At 44.0% G+C, this 17,486-nt stretch overlaps 1 protein-coding gene across 2 annotated transcripts in view; it reads left to right on the top strand.

Annotated features, from left to right (window-relative positions):
* C2H8orf34 (chromosome 2 C8orf34 homolog) overlaps positions 1 to 17,486 on the top strand; it is a 253,423-nt gene that overhangs the window by 221,919 nt on the left and 14,018 nt on the right. For both annotated transcript variants that reach the window (XM_074985740.1, XM_074985739.1), the window contains exons 12-13: positions 5,922 to 6,427; positions 15,823 to 15,916. In XM_074985740.1, the coding sequence (XP_074841841.1) occupies positions 5,922 to 6,427; positions 15,823 to 15,916 (600 nt within the window). The remainder of the gene's footprint in view (positions 1 to 5,921; positions 6,428 to 15,822; positions 15,917 to 17,486) is intronic.

The raw sequence follows: 17,486 nt of genomic DNA, 5'->3' as shown, positions 1-17,486 counted from the left end.
AGAGTGCATACCACATGTGGTTTAAATTATAAAACTTAACGTTGTTGTTTGATCCTTGAGATTTAAACCAGATATGTTACACTTTTTAAAGTGGCACGTAGTGATTAAAAAAACTCTTAATGGAAGAGAACTTAAAAGCATAGAGAAATTATTTCAAATGGTAAAATAAAAACAACTGTTTGAGTCTAATGTCAATATTTCCTTTAAATGAGTGTAAAGCAATAATAAGAAATATCCTTTTCTGTCATCTAGATATATAAACACTAATGACCCATTTAAATTTGCTAGCAGAAAAACATTTTATCACTAACGAGTTTGAATATTATATGCTTTGAGATTGCACTCAATTTGAGTCCTTCTTCAATACCAGTTTTCTAACTTGTCGAATATCTTGTTGTAGACTAACAAACACAATTCAGCTTTCTATTTCTTAAAACTAAAGTAGTACAACATTTAATAAAACATGAGCACATTTTAATGTAGGTCTATTCTACTTGTGAGTACGGAAATGTATAGTGTAAATATTGTGCATGTTTAGTAATACAGTTGGAAGTGGATGAGAATAGTTTCTAAACTGTAGTACTGGAAAATCAGGTTTAAGCATAGCTGTAGAATTTCTGGTATCCTGAAGTCTTTGCTGTCAAGTCACAAGTGCAATGCAGATTTTCTGTGGGTTGGAGGCTTCATTATACATACACAGTTTGTAATCTATGGGGCTGTGCCAGTTCACACCTGCTGAGAATGTGGCTCATGCTGTTTAAAGCGAAACAGAACTGCGGTGGGTTCTAAAGGAAACTGATTGTGTGTATCAACAAATTAAATGGAGTCATCTGCCAGTGACAGTGTGAAATTGGCAACAGCGGCGAAACATAAATTAGATGATTCAGTGAATATCTTGCTTTACATTTCTTGATGTTTTTACTTGTGAGGTTTTTTATTTTGCCAGCATAGTCAAGTACCAAGCCATCATTACTTTACACTGTAATAATATAATTTACTTGAAAATTAGAAGCATATATGTGTTTTGAATGAATTCAGAAGCAGAAATTTTTCACTAATACTGAATTCTCCTGGCTTGGGTGGTAGAGCCTTTCCCACTGAACTAACTGAGAGTGAGGCTTGTGTAAACCCCTTTTTTGCACCAAATTCTACTCTTGTGTTTTACTGCATGATTTCTGCTGAATGCCTGGCTCTGCATTTTCAAACTTTGTGCCCTTGCGGTTAGATGCTGAAGATAGATTGGAGCCACAAAATTCAAATCTAGAACGGATCAAAGTTCCAAATGCACCTGAATTCAAGTGTGCTTGCTCAGTTATAAGGATAGGATCCTGGATTAAATTCAGATTGTGAATCAGTTTTGGATTCCTCCATTACAAGAGCAGAGGTTTGCTCAGAGCCAGAGTTTTGTCCCATCTTTATTGGTTACTAAACAGAAATTCCGCAGAAGTTACAGGACTATAACTTTGAAAGAAATGGAGAATTATTTGTTGTAATACCTTTAATATCAAGAAAAGATCATTACAAAGGCTGTGTCTACACGACAAGAAAAATTCAAATTTATGGGATAGCTAGATATTACCATGTGACTGTCTTCACTGTAAATACCATTAGCTAGATTTAGGGAACACTAATATCAATATCATAGCATTGGAACCTGCTGGGTATAGCATCAAGCTTGAATTCAAAAGTTTGAATAGAAGCCAGTGTGGAAGCACCATGTCTGAAAAGTGAATTTATTAGCCTACAGAGGTGTCCCGTATGTAACCCACAATACCCCTCAGTGCTCTGCTCTGGCTGCTGCTCTCCAGGTGTCCCGGAATTACATAACAGGAAGACCATGAATTTCAAATCAGGACCAGAAAACCTGTGGCTGTGGGGTCATTTTTGTGTGAGAGGCTGAGAAATATCTTTCTTTCTTTGCTATTAGTGCTGTGAGTGCATCTACCCATTACAAATAGCCCCAGCATAGAGTTCGTGGTTCTGTCTCTACACTTTGCATTTTTTTTCTGTGCTGCCTAGTGCCAGCCACTGCCCTGCTGCACCATGTGGCAGCAAGGCTGTTGTGGGGGCTGTGATTGCATAAGAGGCCAAGAAACTTCTTCTCAGAAATTTGCATTTGTGTGCCCCCCACACAGGCGTCACGGTCGGGGTCTTTCCTGCACTCAGCCATATCACGTGGGTAGCCCCCAACCCAGTAAAAGGATGTGCCTGCTGTTTGGTGCTGACCAAGCAGCACCATGTCCTGGCTCGCATGCTGTTAGGGCTCCAAGGGTGGGAAAGAAGTTTGGGGGCTTGCAGCCACTGGGAGGAGGTCTCCCCAGTGGCTAAGATAGTCGGGGAGACGACTTCAGCTGCCCCCCTGCCACCAAAAACATTTTCGGGGTTTATCTGCCACCAGGAGGAAGTTTCCCCCGGAGGTAAAGGTATTTGGAGGGAATACTTCAACCAACCCCCTCCCCCCCGGCCCCACTGCCCTAAATATATTATTGGGACCTTTCTACTACTGGGAGGAACTCTCTCCTGGCGGGTAAGATGTTCAGAAGGACTACTTCAGCTGGCCCCTCACTGAAACCCCCTCATGCCCCAGAAAGGACCGGGGGGCTTGCTGCCACTGGAGGGGGCAGTCTCCTATGGCAGCTAAGATATTTGGGGGTTTGCTGCCAGCGGGAGTGTGGGGGAGTCTCCCTCGGTGGTTAAGGTTTTCAGGGTCGGTGGAACATTTCAGCTGACTCTGAAGCTGCAGACCACAGCCCTCCCACCTCCGCCACCCACCAAAATATTTTCTGGGGCTTCCTGCCCATTGGAGACACCTGCTGCTTTTTGCAAAATCTTTGATATGTCAGTTATAAAATCTTTTTCCTGATCTTTCCTTTCCTCTTTCTTCATGTTTTGAGCCCCTCAAAAGCACAGAGAACAGTGGATGTACGGCCATTTGAGATTCCTGTTTCCGTTGTAAGTTCAGTGTATGAGATTTCACTGCCATCCCCCCTGTTGGCAGCGTCTGTGTAGTGAAGAGGGGAAACAAAAATCTTTTTTCCTAGCCTTTTCTATCCTCTTTCTTCTAACTTTGCACCCCTTCAAGCAGGACAGAATTGGTGGAGGACCAATTGAGAATATAGACTGTCTCTGTGTTATTTTCAGGGATCAGATGCAATCAAGGGAGAGGGATAGTCATTGGATGGCCAGTTGAGAACACAGACTGTGCATAGAAGCTGTATAGTGCACTGGAAAGTGAAATGCCCTCCCCTCAGCAACTCTCTTTTTCCAAAAACTTTACTATCAACTCTTTCTTCAAGCTTTTCATTGTCCCTGTGTTATTTTCAGGGATCGGATGCAATCATGGGAGGGGGGACAGTGAGTGGATGGCCAGTTGAGAAGAGACACACTTGCTAATTTTTATGAAATCATTGATAATTCAGTTACAGAAGAAAGGGATTTCTGTTAACTTTGCCATCTTCATTGATGCCCTACTTTTCCTTACTTCTAACTGGAAAAATGGATGTTTGCTTAACACAGGAGGAGAATGAGGAACATGCAGTGCGGGAAGATGATGTCAAAGGCCAGCAAGTGTGCCCAGAATGCTACGATAGTAACAGAGAGAAAGTCTGTATTCTGTCAAAACAAAAAAGCAGTTCAGTAGCACTTTAAAGACTAACAAAATAATTTATTAGGTGATGACTTTTCGTGGGACAGACTCACTTCTTCAGACCACAGCCATACCAGGACAGACTCAATATTTAAGGCACAGAGAACCAAAAATAGTTATCAAGGTTGGCAAATCAAAAAAATTGTAATCAAGGTGGGCAAATCAGAAGAGCATAGGGGACAGTAGGAGGCGGGGAGGTCAAGAGTGAGATAAAACAAAGTATGTAAAAGAGTCCTTATAATGGGCCAGGTAATTGCCGTCCCAGTTCAAACCACGTGTTAATGTGTCAAATTTGAATATAAAAGAGAGTTCCGCACTCTGTCTCTGTAGGCGATTCTTAAAGTTCCTTTTCAGTAAAACACAGACTTTCAGGTCATTAACAGAATGGCCCACTCCATTAAAGCGCTAGATGACAAGTTTGTGAGTTACGAGTATTTTGATGTTTGTTTTGTGTCCATTCATTCTTTGTTGAAGAGTGTTTACCGTTTGCCCTATATACATAGTATGTGGGCATTGTTGGGACGTGATGGCATATATGATGTTAGTTGAGGAACATGAGAATGTGCCCTGTGATTCTGTGAATAACCTGGTTAGGTCCAGTGATGGTGTCTCCAGAAGAGACATGTGGACAAAGTTGGCAATGGGTCTTGTTGCAAGGAAAAGTTCCAAGACTGGTATTATTGTGGCAAAGCCTGTGGTTGCTGGTGAGGATCCTCGTAAGGTTGGGAGGTTGTCTGTAGGAGAGAACAGGCCTGTCACCTCAGGCCTTCTGGAGTGTTGCATCCTGATTAAGGATAGGTTGTAGGTCTTTAATGATGCATTGCAGTGGTTTGAGTTGGAGTCTGTAGGTAATGGGCAGTGGTGTTCTATTGTTGGTTTTTTGAGGCCTATCTTGAAGTAGCTGGTTTTTGGGTATTCATCTAACCCTGTCAATTTGTTTTTTTTTACTTCTCCTGGTGGGTAATTCAGGTTTATGAATATTTGATAGAGATCTTGTAGATTTTGGTCTCTGTCAGTAGGATCAAAGCAAATGCAATTATACCTGAGGGCTTGACTGTAAACAATGGATCTTGTTGTTGTGCAGGATGGAAGCTAGAAGCATGTAGGTCAGTATAGCAATCAGTGGGTTTTCAGTAGCTTGTGGTGCTGATCAGGCCATCATTTGTACTTTAGTGTCCAGGAAATGTATCTCTCGCGTGGAGTGGTCAACGCATAAGTTGATGGTGGGGTGTAGATTGTTCAAATCTCTGTGGAATTCTTCTAGAGTCTCTATACTATGAGTCCAAATCAGAAAGATGTCATTGATGTATTGAAAGTAAAGGAGGGATAATAGCGGACGAGAGCTGAGGAATCGTTGGTCCTGGTCAGCCATAAATATATTAGTATATTGTGGAGCCTTGTGGATCCTCATAGCAGTTCCACTAATCTGGAGGTACAAGTTGTCCCCAAATCGGAAATAAATGTGGGTGAGAACAAAGTTACAAAGGGCAGACACCAGATTGGCTGTGGTGACGTCAGGGATGATATTTCTGATCACTTGTAATACAGAATGCTACGAGAATGAGAGAACTGTGGGATAAGTTCCCACCATGCACTACTACTACAGTCAATGCTTGCCAGTTGAGTATGGCAACAATAAGTTGACTTTATGAGGAGTTCGTAGGGAGGTAAGGATAGTCAAAATCAAATTAATAAATTCCAGAGTTATAAAATCAATACTAATAAATTCAGTCTTACTTCGCAGTGTAGATGCAGCCAAAGAGATTTTGTAATCAGTTTTTCAGGGATGAGCTTTGAAGGAGAAATTGCTTGCAGAATATTTTGGTTTGTTAATTCTGTCTGTCTCTCATTTGTGGGGATGGCTGAAAGATGATGAGTAGGTTTTATACATTAAATCAATTTTAAAATCATGAAGAAGAGAGATTATATATGTTAGTCTTCTCTACATAGATAGGGTATGCAGCAAGTCAGGCGATACTTTGACAGCGCTTTAGCCTACTGTGCCTCACTGTTCATATGGGCACTGCTACTATATACTAACGATGCTTGTTGACTGCTCTTTCAAACAGCAGAACATCAATGTGCCCTATGGAGCTTTCAGTGCACAGTCAGAGTCCACATGGCAATTTTGTGTACAGCAAGCTAGAGGACTGTGTGTTCAGACCCAGGCTTGTCGCAAACCAAGTCTCCATGTAGAGGCATCCTCACTGTGTCCTTTTTAACCTTTAATGTTACATTTTCTTTTATTTAATTTTATTCATTTTCCTATATGCAGACATTGAAAAGGACCTTGCACTCTGGGAAGAATCGAGGCTAGCAAGAAGCTCCAGTAATCCACATATTAATTTAGTTACAGTGAATCATCCAGGAAATCTTCAAGCCACAACAGGCCAAAATTCAAGGCCTCAAGTGCCAGGTCCAACTGGGAAAAATATTCAGTTGCAGCTGCAAGGAAACAAGTCACCACCGCTCCTGACCAAGAGCAGAGTGCAGATCTCCAGTGTCTCAAACAATAGGCGTCAGACTCACAATGTACAGAGTAACAGACCTCCAACTCCATCAACTCCAGGAAGCAGACCTGCAACCCCAAATAGTTTGTTGCCACGACCTCTTACCTTTAGCAAACAGGGAAGTAAAGAAGGAATCCTTAGTATGCAAAGAAGCAGGTCTTTAACTTCTAAGAGCCAAACTGGGAGGACCCCCGGCACTCCTTCAGGGCTGGCTGTACAAATGAGTGGAAATGTTATAGGAACTGCTCCCCGAAGAGTCACTTTATCAGAAGTAAGATTTTAATATATCTATTTTTACTCATTTTAAGACCATCAAAACTATACAATGAGGGATGTGAGGGTTTTTAATTCACATTTTAGTTCCTTATGTTGGCTTGGAGGAATATATTTATTTTTAAATGTGATTCAATTTGTGTTGATAAAATTTGGTAAACTGCAGTAGGATCAGAGCCCGTGGATAGCAATATGATTTCTATTATTAGAATTGTAATTGATATTTCTTTAGACATGTCAAGGTTAATTTTTTTTTTACAGAGCTGACTTACCTCCCTTTTATCCAATAGAAAAGTCACTCAAATATTTGGCAGATAATAGTGATTAATTGTGTTTTGAATTGGTAGATTTTCTTTATAATATCTTGGAACTACTTTGAAATCCAGAAAAAAACTAGCATAATAGAGAAAGTATATAATAAGTTTAGACCACTTTGCAAACTGGGCTGATTCATAGCATAAAAAGATTGTTTCTTATATACTAGTGGATTTTACATAATTAGTCTACAGTGATAACAAATACATGGTACTTTGGAAATTTAATTACTGATTTTTTAACACTTTTTAAATAGCTTGGTTAGTGCAGATTCTATAATGCTATTTGAGCAGTTATACACTCATACCTCGTTAAACGAGTACTTCATTTACGAGTACTTGCTTAAACGAGGGACACACTTACCGACCCTAGTTCACTCTGAATGAACTTGCGGTGCTCATACAAGCCTTACCCCCCTCCATGCGGCTCCAACACCCTAGTCTACCGCCCCCCGCCAGCCCTACAGCCCCAGCCTGCTGCAGCCTGACACCCCACTGCCGCCCATGCTCCCCGCAGCCCCAAACTGCGGCAGCCTAATGCCCCTGCTGGCCCCATGGCCAGACCCCCCCCCGCCGCCTGACATTCCCCCCTGCAGCCCTAAACCACACTGGCCCCACAGCCTGAACCCCTACCCCCCTGCAGCCAAATCCCCCTGTGGCCATGCAGCCCAACACCTCTGCCAGCCCCACAGTCAGACCCCCCTGCCGCTTGTATCCCCCATGGCTGTACCCCCCCGCGGCCACCTGTAGCCCCCATGGCCGCCTGTACAACCCACAACCAGACCCCCCTGCCGCTTGTACCCCCCAGCAACCGTACCCCCCTGCGACCAGACCATCCTGCGGCCCTGCAGCCGCCTGTACACCCCCTGCCGGCTCCACAGCCAGACCCCACTGCACTCACGCCCCCTGCAGCCACCTGTACCCCCCCATGACCAGACCCCACCCGCCACCTGTAATTCCCGCAGCCAAACACCCCTGCAGTCACCTGTAGCCCTCTGCGGCCACACCCCCCTGAGGCCCCGCAGCCTGACGTCCCTGGTGCCTGTATTCCCTATGGCCTGACCCTCCCCGGCCTCTGCCTGTAACCTCCACGGCCCCAAACCACGACAGCCAGACCCCCTTACTAGCCTGCAGTCAGACCCCCCCTGCTGCTTAATCCCCGCGGCCCTGCAGCCCAACTCCCCTCCCGGTGGCCCGAAACCGCAGCAGCCTGAACCCCCCACCAACCCACCACCATATTTTTACCCTCCCTCCTGCTCACAACCCCAAACTACTCCCAGCCTTTAACCTTCCCCAACCCAAGGTTCACTCACCTTTCAAAAGCAGTGCCATCTGCTGCCACTCCTTCCCTGACTTGGGAACCCTAGGAACTAATCAGAGCCTTTTATATGTACTTTAATGGTGATTTAGTGTCCCTCTTACAAGTTTCTGCCTATGAGCAGAAAGCTGGGAACGAATTGTGCTCGTAAAGCGAGGGATGAGTGTGTTAGCATTCCCTTAAGACAGGCTATTTCTGAGAACATATTACTGGCCTTAAAATGGATTTGGATATGACACAGGATATAAAGTCTCTCATGCATCTGACAAAGTGGTTTTTACCCATGAATACTTATGCTCAAATACTGCTGTTAATCTTTAAGATGCCACAGGATTCCTCATTGTTTTTATCATGTATAAAGGTGTCAAATCAGGTGAATTAGCTTTAATGCAAAAATGAATTAAAAATTGCTGTTTAGAAAGTTGTAAGCAAGTTGTAGGAATGAAAAAAAAACCCAGAAGTTAAGGTCTTATACTTTTTATGATTCAATATGTCCTATGAGGCCCCAGCTGTGCTATGGAGATGAGTAAACTGAGGCAAAAGTGACTCCACAGCTGTGGAAAGTGGGGATCCAGGCACTCCCATTAGATCTGACTGGAAATCTTTCCGCTGTAGACATGACTGAAATTAAATGCCATGAACATTAGGGCTTTTTACAGGATGAGTTTTGAGAGGAAAAAAAATCACTTGGGACATTTCCAAGAACCTTCCAGCCCAGCTGCCAGAAACAGGGATGGCCTGACTGCTCCACCTCCTTCCTGGCTAGAGTGAATGGTAAGCTGTCCCACTCTTCCAGCTGTGTGCATAACCCAAACACCTCCTAGGTTTGGTGTTCTGTCCCCTCTAACAGCACCAAGACCATGGAGAAGGAGCAAGAACTCATGTACTAAGGTCGAGCAGCCCCAGGTTTGGTCCTCTCCACCAACAGCAACGGTCTGTTTGTGTTACACCTGCATTTCCTGATACTGATATATAGATGTCTTGGGCAGGATCTGTTATGACATAAACTTAAAGACCAGGAGGCTACATCTACATTAGAAGCTATAGAAATTACTGTGAGAAGAGGCGTTCCAATAAAATTTCTGTCAACAGATTACATCTACAAATAAAAGCAGGTGCATCTTTTGACCCACTTGGTCAACAAAAGGGCCTCCCGGAGTGTCTACAGAGCTTTTTTGTTGACAGTTTCTGTAGACAAAACCCATTTTGTGTGTGTAGATGCTCCATTTTTTTTTTTGACAAAACCCGAGTTTTGCCTACAAAACTGTCTAGTGTGGACAGAGCCAGGGACATAGCCCACAGAATTTGACAGTAGCTGCACAACAGGGATTTTGTGAAGACCAGTGTTATCTAAATCTTGAATTTAAGCTCCTGGAGTGGCAGGTGCTTATGCCTCAGTGAATCCCAACCTCCCTTTGTTTTCTTGTTCTCCTAGATTTTTCTATAGCCTAGATGATTCCCCTCTACAGGCAACATATCTGACCATAATCCTGCTGCCTGGGAAACATACAGCCTTAAATTACTCCTGTCCTGCTTGATTTTTTAACCAGTAGCTTCTTCATATCCTGGAAACTCCAACTGAGCAAGGCTCATGTTAGGAACCACACTGTGTCTCACAATTCCTGCTTACTTAGAGGCAAAATTATAAAGTGAGCTAGGAAGTGGAAGAAACTTAAATGTTCAAAATTCCCGTTCCTATTAAATAATTTCTGATATAGGAGTATAAGACGCGGCAATCTCTAACAATCACCAACTGCCTTCTACATCTTGGTGATCTGCCCAGGCTATCGTACATGTGATGGGATCTCTTGGGTGCAGCTTGGAACTAGGACTGCTGTGCCCTCTTAGCTCTCAAGCCTGGGATGTCTGTCACAATGCTTTGTTAGTAACAAGGAGCAGATCCCTCCAGACCATGTTATCACTCAACATAAACTCATAGAGCCCTACACCCAGTTTCATTGAATGAATGCTCCAGAGCCACTCATGAATCACTCAGAGAAAGGCAACAGCCAAACCCCTCCATCTGCCAGACTTGCACCTCAGAAATCCACCCTCATACACTGCTCAAGACGTTCGGTACAAGTTTATTGTTGGTTCACCAATTCATTAATGGAAAGTGGAAATACACCAGACTTTGTAAACTTGAGCAGACTTCTCAAACGCTTCAGGCAAACTCACTGATAAAGATAAAGGCTATGTCTACACTAGCCCGAAACTTCGAAATGGCCATGTAAATGGCCATTTCAGAGTTTACTAATGAAGCGCTGAAATACATATTCAGCACCTCATTAGCATGCGGGCCGCCGCGGCACTTCAAAATTGACACGGCTCGCTGCCGCATGGCTCGTCCCGACAGGGCTCCTTTTCGAAAGGACCCCACCTACTTCGAAGTCCCCTTATTCCCATCTGCTCATAGGAATAAGGGGACTTTGAAGTAGGCGGGGTCCTTTCGAAAAGGAGCCACGTTGGGACGAGCCGCGCGGTGGCGAACCGCGTCAATTTCGAAGTGCCGCGGCCACCCGCATGCTAATGAGGCGCTGAATATGTATTTCAGCACTTCATTAGTAAACTTTGAAATGGCCATTTGCATGGGCATTTTGAAGTTTGGGGCTAGTGTAGACATGGCCAAAGAGTTAAAAAAAAAAAGTTGACTATAAAAGATAGATTTTAAGTGATTATGGCTACGTCTACACGTGCACGCTACATCAAAATAGCTTATAATAAGCTAGTTCGATGAATAACGTCTACACGTCCTCCAGGGCTGGCAACGTCGACGTTCAACTTCGATGTTGGGCAGCACCACATCGAAATAGGCGCTGCGAGGGAACGTCTACACACCAAAGTAGCACACATTGAAATAAGGGTGCCAGGAACAGCTGCAGACAGGGTCACAGGGCGGACTCAACAGCAAGCCGCTCCCTTAAAGGGCCCCTCCCAGACACAGTTGCACTAAACAACACAAGATCCACAGAGCTGACAACTGGTTGCAGACCCTGTGCACGCAGCATGGATCCCCAGCTGCTGCAGCAGCAGCCAGAAGCCCTGGGTAAGGGCTGCTGCACACGATGACCATAGAGCCCCGCAGGGGCTGGAGAGAGAGCGTCTCTCAACCCCTCAGCTGATGGCTTCCATGGCGGACCCCGCTATTTCGATGTGGCAGGACGCGGATCGTCTACACGGTCCCTACTTCGACGTTGAACGTCGAATTAGGGCGCTATTCCCATCCCCTTATGGGGTTAGCGGCTTCGACGTCTCGCCACCTAACGTCGATGTTAACATTGAAATAGCACCCGACACGTGTAGCTGTGACGGGCGCCATTTCGAAGTTAGTGCTGCTACTTCGAAGTAGCGTGCACGTGTAGACACGTCTTATAAGTGGCAGGCCAAAAGGATGGCTACCAAAAGAAAAGAAAATATAAGTATGCCTTCTAAACTCTCAAATCCGTTAGGGTGGGCAACATATAGATGAAGCAGTTTTTCTCACCCTCTGGATATTGCCATTCATAATATACAGGTTTCACCCCTGAGACTTGGGTCAGTCTCTTCTGCTGGAGTCTTCAGTCTTCTCCCCCACTGCAAGGCACCAGGCTGCTCAAGAGAAAGCCAAGCATGGTGCCTACTGTGTTGTTGTATACCCTTAGTTTATGTACTTGGAGAACACAAGTCTGGACGTGTCAGGTTGACATTGCTGAGTTACCAGGCCAGGTTGAGCAGTTCCCATGGTGTGGCCCTGTGAGTGAACCATTGAACTGTAACTCCTCTGCTGGGTAGTGACTGGTGATGCCTGATCATCACCCACCCAGGGGCTGATTACATCTCTTGCCCTTATCTCTGGAGAGCTAGTATCTGAGCAATTTCCAAACCAAAAGCATATTTTAGTGAAAACCATGGAACACAGTCCTTATAATTTCGTATGCATGATGATACACACATACTTAGAACACTTGCTTTCAGGAGATAATAATCATGATATTGCAAATGGCATGCTTTATCTGCAGGATCCCAATGGGATTTAAATGAGGATTATGGGGGTTACAGGGCACTCCCCTGACGTATAGAGTGTCACAGTACAGGCACTTAGAATACAAAAACCGTTAGCAATGGAAAGGATTGGGATAACCATAAATGTGCAAAGGACTTCCAGAAGATAACCAAAGTCTGGATTTTATGAAAGGGAAGCTGTGCCTATACAGCATCAAACACCAACTTTTTAAGGATGGTGTTTTAGGTACAATACTACACTAACTTACAGCACTGGTTGGGCCTATGAGCTCCACTAAGTATCATCATGGGATGACCTCACCTGTTTTCTTGTTGCCTGTTTTGAAAAAATACAGACAACTCAAGACACCTTCAATCTTTATATGGTTGTAATTGTTATCATCCTTCATTTTGACCTTCCATTCCTGTGGCATCTTCCCAGATTGTGGATTGTACCTCCTCACCTCCAAGCAGTACTGGAGGTCCCTCATAATGCTGCCTGCCTGCTCTTCATTGACTTTCTTCCTGTCTGGCCTTCTTTTGCTTACCTGGGGCAATGTAACATAGACCACCAAGGGCCTGGCCCCACCCTCTCTTTGTCCCTCACTAAACATGTGCCTGAATAACTTTCCAATACTGGGGAGACTCACTTTGGGGATGCTCACTGGGTGTGAATAGAGGGAAAAACTGTGGAAACAACTGCAGTTTTTGCCTCCTACTCCCTAAGTGAAGAAAGCAGCCCATGACATTCTTACCCTCCTCGATAACAGGGACACAGACTCTGGCCATCACAGAAACATGGCCTCTGGCATCTTAGTGCTTGGGACTTCACCCTGTTAACTCTAGGCACTCGTTTTTCACTGTCTGGCTTGCCTTGGCTCCTGGACACTTAGAAAAGGAGAGGTTTACTGAACATACCCAGTAAGCATTTCTGCTCCAAGACGGTGCAGCTGGAGAAGAAATGAAACGTAGTCCAGTGCTCTCTGGGGCAGCTGTCTCTCATGGGAGAGTGGCTGAATCCTCTTGCCAGTTAAGAGACCCTTTTGTAAAAGAAGAGGATAGGAGGTAAAAGTTACTTTTGTTCCTTCTAGGCACACGGCACATGCCATGAAAATTTAAGTAGATGTGAGTGCACTTTGGCCACACAGCATTTACTGTACAGGATGTAAAGCTGAAAGCTTGTGGGGGGTTAAAAAAAAGAAGGAAGAAGGAAAAAAAAAGGCTATCTGTACTCCTCACTTATCTGGTTATAAATAAGGAGTAACACCACAGAAATAATGGTTAAAAGATGATGAACTAATTCAGTAAACACTATTGCAAATATACATATTAGTGCTCTAATTATATTTCTTATAAAGTTTTTAATAAGGTTCAAAGATGTGTAAGGAAGGAATGAAATCTGAAAAGAAAACAGACTAATAAATAAAATCCAAAGAAACAATTCTTTGCTTTGTGACAGAGACCATATTATTACCAGTCATGGTTTAATGGTGCCTGAATTATTCTTGAATAATTTGGCAAAGATTTAACATGTCAGCTGTTTGTTTTTATAAAAATGCCCAAGACTTTAGCTCTTTGATCCCAATCAAAAAGAATTATAAGTTGCGTAATGATCAGAGTACTTCAGCATATGAATGCCTGCCTCCTGGAATAGATAATACTATACAGCACCAGCAGGTGGGTTATATTACCAGCTCTGTTCAAGGGCAAAGTGTTTTTTAACATAGAAATGTTATCTGGAGAATTATCTTTTATCTCTATAAAATTAATAAATCAAGGTTTTAAACCCTTTTCCAGATACTTTTTTATTCCCTTAGGTATTTTATGTAATTGGACAAAGAATCACTGAACACTGTTTCTCTTTTCAGGACAGACCCCATTACCTTCTCACACAGTTCATTTATAGTTCTTATAAGCTGGTGTTGAAGGAAGAGTGCTTCAGTGACTTATTTTCAGTTTCATTTCTTGAACAAATGGAATTTTACAATCAGCTTTCATGCCTAACAAACTCATAAGTGTTTTCAGCATAGTCACATTTTTATTGTTATATGTCTGTTAACAAAAGGAAAGTTTGGCTGGTTTCAGCGTGTCATAGAGTGAGATATTAAATCTCAGGAGACAAATTCTACTCTCTTATCCTGATGAAAAGCCAGAGCAAGTCCCTTGACATCAGTGGACTTACTGTGGATTTATACTGGTGTAACTGAGACCCAGATCCTCATCCCTTATCAAATCTCTATCCAGTATCTAACACCCTGGTTCTAGACTGGGGTGATTTTTTCCCTACAGATGTGATGGGGATGGAAGGGCAGAACCACAGTAAAAAGATTTGTAGAAATTCTGAGCTTCCAACCGTAGCACAGCCCTGAGAATCTGCTGTGTCTTAGACAGACCTTTTGGATAAGCTTGGGGACCATTTCATTCCCTAGAGCAGCCGAGGACTGAAAAGACACAAAAGTAGCTTAAAGCCTCCCCACCCCATTTGGGCTGGAGGTTCTCCGCTGCACTTCATACGGGTACAGCGCAGCATTTGCCATGATAGCAAAAAGTTTAAAATTGTAGATGTTAAAGATAGAATAAAACGAAAGGATCACCTCTTCCTTTCCCTGCTAATGAATGATTGTTCCCTAGGCCGTGTTTCTGGCATGACTTGGACAAACGAAGTTTATCGTGTTTCTTGGGAGAGTGCTACAACTGGTTCAAAATTGCTTTGTTAGTTGCCTTGGTTCTTTATGTTTTGCCATTATCTGATTACTTAGGAGCAGATTCAGAAGGTGTGTGCACGTGCATGCCCACTCCTTCACTAATGCTAACACTGGTACTAGTAATAGAACTACTCAGAGAATGTTGGCTGCAGCAATATTTCTGCTTGGACAACACCTGGAAGCTGCGTCTGCACTGGCCCATTCTTTCGAAGGAGTAGGCCCCACTTTAAAGTAGTGCATGGTGCATCTACGCACGCCTCATGCTCTGTTGAAGATGAAATCGACATTAGGCACCGCAGGAACCAAAACCACTCTTCCAAAGAGACAGGAGGAGGAGGAGGCTGCTCTTTCAATGTCTTTTTTTGAAAAAGGACATGTGTAGACGTTCTGTGTCCCGCTTTTTCGAAAGAGCAGGAACTGCCATGGCAGCAATCAGCTGTTAGGCAGAGAAGTCTGCCCAGCCCCTGTGGGGCTCCAAGGTCTGTGCATGCAGCGGCTTTTAAAGCCGCATGGACCAGGAAACCCCACTGCAGGAAGTTGAGAGCGTGCGGTCAGCAGCCATCACACATGGTGCCCCTGCAAGCCTCAGTGCGACCCTCAGTGGCAACAATCCATAAAAATTTTAATTCAAAAACTATTTTTTTCTTGGGTGATCAGGAGAAATAAAATGTGCACAAAATCTGGAGAAAGCCATGCCATATCTGAAGGCCATTTAAACTGTAGGTTATTTTGATGTGAGAATGTTGGATTTTATTCAAGTATCAGAGGGGTAGCCGTGTTAGTCTGGATCTGTAACAGCAACAAAGGGTCCTGTGGCACCTTATAGACTAACAGAAAAGTTTTGAGCGTGAGCTTTCGTGAGCACAGACTCACTTCATCAGATGCTGCTCATGGAAATCTGCAGGGCCAGGTATAAATAAGACAAAGCAAGGCTGGGGATAACAAGGTTAGCTCAGTCAGGATTTTATTCAGGCTTTCATGGATTCAGTTAACTGAGATTGAAGTGCTTGCTACTATGTATAGCCAAAGTGAAACCTTCTATGTGACGTACCTAAAATAGATTTGTTTATGATAGGATGAATTCTTACACCAACTTCATCTTGCCCACCAGCCATGGATATTGCCAAGCGACACAGAGAGTGAAGGTGTGGAAGCAGATCAAGATAAATGTGAGTATGTTTGTTGTGTCAGGGAATATATGTAAAAATACTTTTCCCTTTCTTTCAGAGAGCCAAATCTTCTGGGGCTGTTCACATGATTATTTCTCACAAGTCAGAATATAGAATTTCTTTACACAAATATCCCTGCACATATATTGTGCGTAGATACGACTTGTTCACCCAAATATTCCTACTGTCAGGATCCTTCAAGTTCTTGAGTATCCCTTATATGAGTGTATTTTGCCATATGTTGGGATGAGCGCCAGGGAACGGTTCTCTTGATGGTTACTTGTTCTGTTCATTTCCTCAGAGGTGTCTGATGCTGGCCATTGTCCAAAGACAGGATACTGAACTCAGTGGACCCAGTATGGCCATTTATATGGTCTTATAATATCATAAGTCCCTCTGAAAGCTAGTGGTCCAATCATGAGTGTAAAGGTCAATGTAAGTTTGACCTAAATAAGAGAACAATAAAAATAAATAATGCACATTATGCATTGAGGCTTTATCCAGTCATGTCTCGTAATGCAATACGCAAAGATAATCTCCTTGGAAATGTTAAATATTCTGCAAATTGAATGTATTTTAATCACTGGCAGGGTGAAAACACGTGCCATTTCCTAATCTGTTTTTGGTTTTATGATTATAAAAAACCCAGTTTGTTTAATCAGGTGCATGGAGTATCTTGTATATGGAACTAGAACTGCTTGAACAAGCGACATTAGAGTAAAAAATTCCAGGTTCCTTCAGACACAGTCACTGGATAGTGATGTATAATTAACGGAGATCATGTCTGATAAACAGAATACATTTTTCAAATTGATGTCACTTGAGAAATTGAAGAATTACATCTGTTTATGCTGATACTGGAAGTTCACAATTAGCTTGTAGTTTGACTTTCATGTTACACTTTACACATTAGCTGTGTTTACACATAAGTGCCCTTTCGAAAGGGCGAAAATCGAAGTTCGGCTTTTGAAAAAGAGCCATCGAAAGAGAGCCCCCACCGCCATTTTTTAGATCGGCATTCCGATCTGCTCTTTTGAAGTGCCGCCCTGGTCTTTCGAAAGAGAGCGTCCACATGGCTCCAAGCTCTCTTTCGAAAGAAGGGAGGCAGGAAGCTCCGCGGATGGGGTCCCATGGCCGACAAGCCCTTCCAGGGCCACAGCCAGACGCCTCCTTTAAAGGGCCTCTACCTCCGCGCGAGCCGAGTGCTGCCCAGCCTGTTCATGCCCGGCAGAGCCCACTCATGCCCATGGAAGCCCAGCGACAGCTCCTGCAGGCGGACGCCCTCATTATGGACACCCTGCTGGTAGTGCTGTGCACCCTCGCTGCAGCTGCACCCGAGCTCATCGGGTGACTGCAAGGTCCCCCTGGGACCTCCGGGTGCCCTGACGCCTGTGGACCCACCCCCAGCAGCACTGACTGGTGGGAGCGCGTGGTGCTGGGGGAGTGGGGTGAGGAAAGGCGGCTGTGGAACTTCCGCGTGTCGAGGCAGACCTTCGAGGAGATCTGCCACTGGCTCGCCCCCGCACTCTGGCACCAGGACACCTGCATGCGGCCAGCCCTCACCCTGGAG

This window comes from Carettochelys insculpta, chromosome 2, assembly GCF_033958435.1.
Source record: "Carettochelys insculpta isolate YL-2023 chromosome 2, ASM3395843v1, whole genome shotgun sequence".
Taxonomy (NCBI): domain Eukaryota; kingdom Metazoa; phylum Chordata; order Testudines; family Carettochelyidae; genus Carettochelys; species Carettochelys insculpta.
The sequence above is the reverse complement of the archived record's forward strand: the minus strand, read 5'-3'. Positions and strand labels throughout refer to the sequence as shown.